This window comes from Panicum virgatum, chromosome 8K, assembly GCF_016808335.1.
Source record: "Panicum virgatum strain AP13 chromosome 8K, P.virgatum_v5, whole genome shotgun sequence".
Classification (NCBI taxonomy): domain Eukaryota; kingdom Viridiplantae; phylum Streptophyta; class Magnoliopsida; order Poales; family Poaceae; genus Panicum; species Panicum virgatum.
In genome coordinates, this window is record NC_053143.1 from 11546076 (window position 1) to 11554751 (window position 8676).

The following is an 8676-nucleotide window of genomic DNA, read 5'->3' on the forward strand; positions in this document are numbered from 1 at the left end:
ATGTGGCTAGTACTTTCAAAAACTTAACCGGCACTACCACACACCGCGACCTTAGCAAGTTCATCAACACAGACGGGGTCTCACATGAGGTCATGATATCGAACACAACCCCGTCCGTCGTCCTTATATTGATAACAGAAAGTAAACAGGCAATTCCTATAAAGCTCGCGAGTGACAGGCAATCACTCGACTTTTACCGGTCCTATAAGCTTAGCAATTATTCGAGCTCAAGTCTAGTGTTCAGTACATAGGTTCCTAGGATCATGCATGTTTCAATTCAAAATTCTAAGAACTATAAATGCACAAGTAAAATAATATAGTAAATAATAATAGTTTGAAATATAGGTTATGTCCGGGGCTTGCCTTCTCGGTAGTTGCTAACTATTTCAGCTCTAGGCTCTTCCAAACTTTGGTCCGGGGCTTCAGTTAGTTCAGCAGTGTTTACTTGAGCTTCGAGATCACCTCCGTCAGATTCCGGGATCAGCTCGTACGTCCCGTCCGATAAGGCAGTCGTGTCTATATGCAATGCAAGAACAACATTATAAATACACACATGGGCAATCGTTTATAGAGTAGTTAAATACCAAATTTAACTACACAAGGCATCATGATCAACAGCACAAAAGAAGTTAATTAACTTCATAGGATGAGTGGTGGTGATTTCCTATACAATTAAGTCATGGTTTGTAAATAAATCAACAACTCAGAGTACAAATAGTAATAAATTCTACCAAAATTACACTAAACAGAATATGAACAAAGGAATCTACCCTGTAAAAATCATGCCAAGACATGTAGCCAATTAATCACAAAAATTCAATCAATCAGAAAACACCTAGCAAACTCTTGAATTATACAAGTCAAGATATAACAAAGCAGAGGCTCAAAAATTAACAACAGACCTTCACAGGGATGATATAGCTATTGCGAATTTTTCATGATTTTATCTACACATAAATAATTATGAGAAAATAAACAAAACAGACAACAGATTAGCAAGATTTATTTTTAGCTCCTGATCTAGCCATTAACTGATTCTCAAACTTCCTGGACAAGTTAAGATATTCCAGATGAACACTCAAGAATATTTTCAGGATTTAACCAGAACAGAAACTATTTATCATAAATAAAGGGCACTAAACAAAGATTAAATCAAAGAAATAGCTACACAAGAGAACTGATCATGAAATTTTTATAGCAAAGCTAGTGTAACAAGGGTAAACTACCACCAAAATTTCAGAGCAATATCAGCTTTCACGCATCACATAAGAAAAAGATTAAAGAATTAGGATTTATATACCTAGTAACACAAATCAAAGTCTACAGCAAAAATTTGCAACTAAAGCCTAACATATTATGGTTCTACTGCATAGAGCTCTTCAATAGGATTCCAAAACATCAAGATTTTCTATTTTACGAATTTTCTACGAATTGATCTAGAATTTCAAAGTTCACTGAAAAATATTACAAAGCAGTCCCTAAGGCACTATTCATCTGAGTCTAGGCCTATTCAAATAACCCCCTGGGTTTTCTTTCCTTTCAACCCGAGGTCCCTGGGCCGGGTCAGAGAGGGGAGGCGGCGGTTGACCGGCCGTTTCCCGGTGAGGGGCTCACCGGCGGCGAGGGTGGAGGGGTGTGGGAGCTTCACGGGTTCAAGGCGCACCACAGGGTGGTCTTGGGGTGCGGGGAGGGGCTCGGACGCAGCGGCTCGACGGAGCAGGGCGGCTCGGTGGCGGAGGCAAACGACGGCGAGGGTGCTCCGGTGAGGATTGGGCGAGGAGAAGCGGTCTGGAAGTTGCGCGAGGATGAGGCGCGGCTAAATGTGGGGGCTATTGGGGTGGAGCGGTTCTGGGGTGGCGGCTCCGCGGCGGGATGGGCTCGCCGGCGTTCCAGCGGGGCGGCGGCGGTGTTCTGCGGTGTGGGAGCGAGGAGAGAGCAAAAGGGCGGTAGGAATTGGTTTCTGGGGTATTTGTAGTGCCCGGGCGCTCGCTAGAAGGAGACGGCGGCCACTGCAGCGGGCTCTCCACCGCGACGGCGAGGTGGCGGCGGCGCGGGCGCTTCTGGACTCGGCGGCGCGCGTGGCACGGCCGGGGAGCTCCAGCGCGAGGCAACAGGAGGGGGAGGAGGTCGTCCGCGACGCGTGGGTGCCAGCGCACGGCGAAGTAATGGCCGGGAAAGCCGGGAAGGCGTCGGCGGCGAGAAGCAGAGCAGGGAGGGGGAAGAAGGGGATAAGGGCGATTTTGAAATTTCCAAAAGTTCCAGGGACTAAACTGTAAACCAGCGGTAACTTTTAAACCAAAGCTCAAATGGAAAAGTGCCCAACATGAAAGTTGTTCAACTTTTCAAGATCTACAACTTTGATGTTGTGCAAAAATTTATTTAACCAAAGATTCAAGAGTTAAAATTCAAAACATAGAAAGGAATTTGAATTCTAGGAAATTTTGTCTTTTTCAAAGCAATTTCACTTCAACTCTAGACTCAAAAGCAAAAATGGCTGCCATGCAATAAATACACTGAAACTTTGCAAAAACACCCTCCACAAAATCTATATTCAGAATTAACTAAAGAAAGGACCCTGCATAAAATCATAATTACACATATAACCTTTCATAATTACAAAAAGATCCTTTTTTAAGCATTTCAAGCACATGATGCATATCAAACATATACAATTACTATGCAGACACCTATTTAATTACTGTGCAGACACCTGGGGTGTTACAGTGCTCCCCTGCCCGCGGGCCTCTGCTCCGCGCGTGATGGCCCTGCGCTGGCCGAGCTCGAGCTCAAGGCGGCGGATCTCCAGGGGCGTCGGGGAGGAGGGCCGCGGCCGGCGGCGTTGGGGACGAGGGCGAGCAGGCGGCGGCGGCGCAGGGAGGCAGGGGCGGCGCCACCTTGGAGAGATAGGTGGGGACGGGCAGGGAGGGCGGCGCCGCCGGGGAGAGAGAGCGGGGAAGAGAGACAAACAAGAGGGAGAGAAAAAAATTAAGCTGACATGTGGGCCTCACCGCCACGTGACATCCACATTAGCAAAATCACTCACCAAAACCATCTGATGGCTAAAAATGAACGGTTTTGAGAGTTGAGTGGTCAAGGATATCTGGTTTTGGAGTTCGATGGCCAAAACCAAACTCGGGCAATAGTTCGATAGCCAAAAATGAATTTTTTCCAATCAACATTATGGATAAATAAATTTAAATGGAAAGGAGATAAGTAGCATGAAAAAATATAAAAGATGCTAACTAAGAAGAGATAAAAAAGAAGCATGGAAAAGATGAAAAAGAAATGAGATGTAGGAAGAAATAACAAAAGAAATAGAAATTAGGATGAAGAAATAGAAGTTAATTGAATAGGGGTCCTATCGGAGTGCCCAGCTATCCGCAGACAGATAGCAGCGATAGTAGATGGTTCAGCCTGCCAGCCATACCGCAGCAACGGCAGGCCCATAGAAGCTGACCGCAATAGAAAACAAAATCAGCCCATTTAATGCTCCCACATGCTTCTGCAACCGCATCGATCGTACCCGTGTGCGCGGCTGCAACTATTGGGGGCACGATGAGGCGAACGGCGATGCACATGCCGAGCATGCAAACCAATATTATATACAAAATTAGTAAAATATTTTTTATTTTTTATAATGAGTGGATAAAGTGTTAGTTGTCTTTTGCAAAAATATTTCGAAAATTATTTTGTCTTTTGTGACAGGTGGATCAAAATTAGTATTTTTTGTTGGATAAATTTTGAACTCTATGATTATCTTTATTTTGAGGCAGAGGGAGTACAAAGGTCATGTCCCCTCGCAATTTATAGTACCGGGGTCATGTGAGATTACTCCATTTGCCCTTTACACCTGTGGCAATAGTAGTGAACTGTAACGGCCGAAGGCACTGTGATCTTTGTACACGAGAGAGTAACCTATTTGTACACGAGAGAGTGACCTATTTGTCTATGGCGTCGCCGGCCGGGCGCGGAGTGTTAAAAATTAGATGGCGACGGCCCCCAAACCCCCTGCCTTGAGGACCCGCGATGGATGAACGCCGCGTGGGCATTCAGAGGATCCGATGCCTTCTTGGAGAAGCTCTCGGCTCGGCCCACTCGTTTCGCTCGTCGGCTCGGGTCAGCTACGCGGAAGAAAAGCGTGAGCCATAAGGAATCGCTCAATTCACTTCATCGACTCCAAGGCCTCCAGGCGCAGGCTACAGATATCTGTTGTTGGCATTCCCTCCCCTATCTGCTGGCACTATCGCAACCGCCTCTCATCCAACGACACAAAAATACGGCGAGATAGTGTGGCGTACTCCCCCTCAGCCTGGATGAATCACACGGCAACCGCGGGTGCGACGACGAGATCAACGAGGGTGCTCTCCATGTCTCCAGCGATTCGCTGCCCTGCCTCCCTCAAATCCGGGCATTGGATACCGTTTCACCTGCACCTGCAGGTTGAAAGGCACCGAAAAGGGAATAAAAAATACATCTAGAATTTTCAGAAATACAGCAGAATTCAAAGTGGTCTCTAAAAAACGGCCGGCATGGAGCAATATGAAGCGGAATTGGGAAGCGACCGTCTCCATCTCTAATAAGGATACGTGGCCACCATTCGCCGCAATCGCTGGAGGGGCGCGTTCTCTATAAGAAAATTGTTGGGCGTGTTAGTTTGTACTACCTGTTCGAGTCGTGGACGAATGACTGGTACAACTCGTATATGGGATGGACTAAGGTTCACTTGTCAATGACACAAAGCGGAACAGACCAAAATTTAGATGACCAAATCAAAAATTTAGGTGAAAACCTTATATATTTTAAAAATAGGTATAGATTGGACTGAATTGTTCCTGAAAAATTATTGCAGCATACACTTCGGTAAAACCCCGGGTCCAGTTCATACTATGGCATCCGCCCAAAAGTAGTGCAAATGGGTAGCGCTTATCTCCTTTACATGGCCATACTACGAATAGGATCAAATGTTTATCAACAGTCAACCACACTTATTACTAACGTCCTATTTGGAGGAGCTGAAGCTTTTTTTAGAGCAAATCACAAGTGCTTTATTGAATCAGGGAAGAATTTCAATTTAGCTACAAGCCCTACAAGCCAGTCCGGGGCATAACCAAAACTAGACCACATGGTCTCACCAACGCCCGGCATCTTCGTATTGCAATGAGCTGCCAAATTTCTTCCCGGTGTACAAACGAAACGCGAAAAGGTAAAGAAGATGGGTTGTTTTACGGCTCACAATCCTACCACTTGATAGTATGTAGTATAAAAATATTGGAAAAAGTCTAAATTACTCCCCTGAACTATAACCAAAGTTTGGATAACCCCTAAACTATAATTTAGTTCAATTTACCACCTAAACTATGCAATTTAGTCTATTTTACCTATAATGCAATTTGTCTTTTTTGTTTCACCATACATAATTTGAATTTTGATTTCAAATTTTGCAGAGTTGTAATCACTACACCAAACTGGAATTACCTTGGCGGCCAAAAACCGCCAAGGAATATACCAAAACTGCCAAGGAAATCATCCTTGGCGGCTGGCCGCCAAGCAAAATGCGCCACGAATAGAGGGCCAAGGAAACATGATTTACTTGGCGGCTAGCCGCCAAGGTTATTTTTCTTGGCGGTTTGGCCGCCAGGCTAGAAGGACTAACGGCAAAATATTCGCTGCACCAAGGAAATATTGCAACCGCCAAGGATATAATTTCCATGGCGGTTGTCGACCGCCAAATAAATTACATTCCTTGGCGGGCTAAAGCCGCCAAGTAAATCAGTTTTCTTGGCTGCCAAGCACCGCCAAGTAAATTTATTTCCTTGACTGTCGGTAACCGCAAGGTAATTTCTTTTCCTTGGTGACCAGCAGCAGCCAAGGATTAAGGATTACTTGGCGTTCCAGCCGCCATGTTAAGTCTATTTGCTTGGCTGCTTTCCACCACCAAGGTAATTCTATTTGCTTGGCCGCTTTTTATGGCCAAGTTAATTCAGTTATATTGGCCAGGCAAATGTTTGAAAGAACCAGAAAAATAAAAATAATGGACTGGCAGGCAGAATTCAATATAGATCCAAATTGGATTATATGATCGTTGAAGCAATATATAAATCATACATCCATTAGTTCATCACAAGTCCATATGCATAGCTAAAGGCAAACATGTCTGCCATATGCATGCATCATGCCTACATATAATCTGTGGCAAATATTGTATCATGCCTACATGTCACATTACGTGCACAAAATACATTAGCAAAAGATTTGGCTAGCATATGCAGTATCTACCAAAATAAGCCAGCAGTCAACACTACATCCTCCAGTCAGTAGGGGTTGCTTGCTTTAGTTGAGGTCACAGTCATGGTCACTGATCATGAATAGCCTTCGACAGCTCTCTCATCATCAGCATCTCCTTCGATGGGTCGCTCGCCATCAATGTCATCTTCTAGGTAGGGATTGGCTTCATCATTTCCTTCAAAGGAGGCATCATCATCGACGTCGTCGTCGTCGTCGTCATCGTCGGCATCGCTTTCATTGTAAGTGTCATCATCGTCGCTTTCATCGCGCCTATCAACTGAGTGAGAGCCTCCATGTGATGAGCCAACATCCTGTAAATCAGTAAATTTTCAGTTGTATGATAATGTAGGAACTGAGAACCAACATATAATCTGAGTAAATAAACAGTTTCAAGTTGTTGTATGATCATGTAAGAACTAAGAACCAACATATAATCTGAGTAAAAAATAAAATTTGATGCCATCTGCAGCTACATGCTTAATTCCCAGCCAAACAAGAGGCTGCAACTAAATTATACAGCAACTGAGAGGAATTAACCATGTCAAACTGATGGTGGCTACCTTACCATGGAATTAAATCTAAGACTGCCATTTCTAATCAACAGAAAGCCACCTGTTCACTGCTGCAACTCATATTGGCATTCTGCCACCAAACAGTATTAATTTTCTAGATGAGATGTTCTCCATATGCAAAACATGAATGGTACAGATAATCATTCAGTTCAATTTGTAACCTGTTGACGACGTGCATCAATATTTTCTAGATGGGATAGCAGCTCTGCAGGCGGTTCTTTTCCAAAATCAGCATACATTGCCTGCAATTGAAAAGTATATAAATAAAAATGCATGTATAGGACACATTATTTGCTACAAGCAGTTGCAGAATTAGTACCATGATCAGTGCACGATTAACACCATTTTCATCATGGAGTATCTGATTAGTCTGTTTCAGCTGCTCATTTTCTTTGATCACCCTTTCATAATCATCAGGATTGACTGGCTTAAAAGGAACAGACAATCGATGATCAGCTTCACAAGAACTCTCATCACTTCCAACTTCAACATGTCTCTCTCCATGTGATGTCCATATTCTGTAGTCATCCCTAAACCCATTTTTACACAAGTGGATCTCTACATCAAATCTTTTGTGCCTAACATAGTTTCGACATAAGGCACACGGGCACTTAATGGTGTCATTTTCAACCAGACTCAACATGGAGAATGCACGATCTAAAAAATTGTTTGTGTTTTTCAATCCACTCATGAGAGGGAGACTGCCCACGGGACCAGCCATTATACATCCATTCACGGTTTGCCATGTTCTGTTTTTTTTTTAAATAGCAACATTATATCTTCCATATTAATAACAATTTGACAAGCAACTAGCAATCAAGCATGATAGGCAGAAATAGACAAGGAAATAGAATAAGCAGGGCCAAGTATAACTACAAGAAACAAATAATAAAGGGAGAACTGATACTTACTGCTAACACGCTAGCTTTATTTTGTCAAAATGCAAGACACAGCTAATACATAGTTGCCTTCTCAGATCCGGAGTTCAACCTAAAAATAATTGCAAGAGAAATTCAGTCAAGGCCGAAAATAGAACACATGCTGTGAATAAAACTAGTTCTAGGATATCAGAATTGATTCATCATATAGAAGGCAAAGAGCAAATCTCAAAACCTGACTACTACACCTCCAAGGTTTCAGTTATGGGTTAAAAAGATTGTAAAGATGAGAAAATCATAGGGATATGGATTAATCTAAACATTCTGATACAGGTTCAGTGCAACTGAGCAAATGACATTATGTAATTTTCTAACTGAATTTTTTTTGCCCTGAACTTCAATCACAACTGACAAGGATCATGAACCCCTAAACCATTTGTAGTTAGACCTCAAAGTAACTAGGTGCTGATACATGATTGTTGGGATCTTACCAGCCACATAGTAGTAGATGAATAATCTTGCAATCTGTCACTTGGGCAAAGCTTGGTTGAACTGCAAAGGAAAGGAATGAAAAGGGGAAATGTTACTTTGAGATCTCGGATACAGTACAGACCTCATGGATCAAAGAAACAACTCGATTAAAGAGGGGAAAGGATGGGATTTCAGTCAAGGCCGAAAATAGAACACATGAATCAAAGAAACAACTCGATTAAAGAGGGGAAAGGATGGGATTTCAGTCAAGGTCAAAAATAGAACACATCTTACCTGCAGGAAATCCTACTCGTTCCTAGATTGGATTGCAGCAAAGGGATGGACGGGAATTGGATGGATGGACAGGAACTGGTGGAGGCGGCATGGACAGTGGGGTGCGGTGCAGATTCCCCTCACCACGACGCTGGAGGTCCCACCTTCCTGCGCCTCCTCACCATTGGAGTTGAAGT

The 8676-nt window shown here is 43.4% G+C and overlaps 1 protein-coding gene and 1 long non-coding RNA gene across 2 annotated transcripts; both read right to left on the reverse strand.

Annotated features, from left to right (window-relative positions):
* Positions 1-6291: 6291 nt before the first annotated feature.
* On the reverse strand, positions 6292-7500 carry LOC120645443 (late secretory pathway protein AVL9-like). Its single transcript, XM_039922227.1, has 3 exons — positions 7177-7500; positions 7019-7099; positions 6292-6596 (listed from the first exon to the last, which is right to left on the reverse strand). The coding sequence occupies exons 1-3, from the start codon at positions 7498-7500 to the stop codon at positions 6360-6362; spliced, it is 642 nt and encodes a 213-aa protein (XP_039778161.1). The 3' UTR covers positions 6292-6359.
* Positions 7501-7763: 263 nt separating this feature from the next.
* Positions 7764-8676, reverse strand: LOC120646156. Its single transcript, XR_005664296.1, has 3 exons — positions 8501-8676; positions 8227-8287; positions 7764-7847 (listed from the first exon to the last, which is right to left on the reverse strand). It is a non-coding gene; the product is annotated as an uncharacterized LOC120646156 (long non-coding RNA).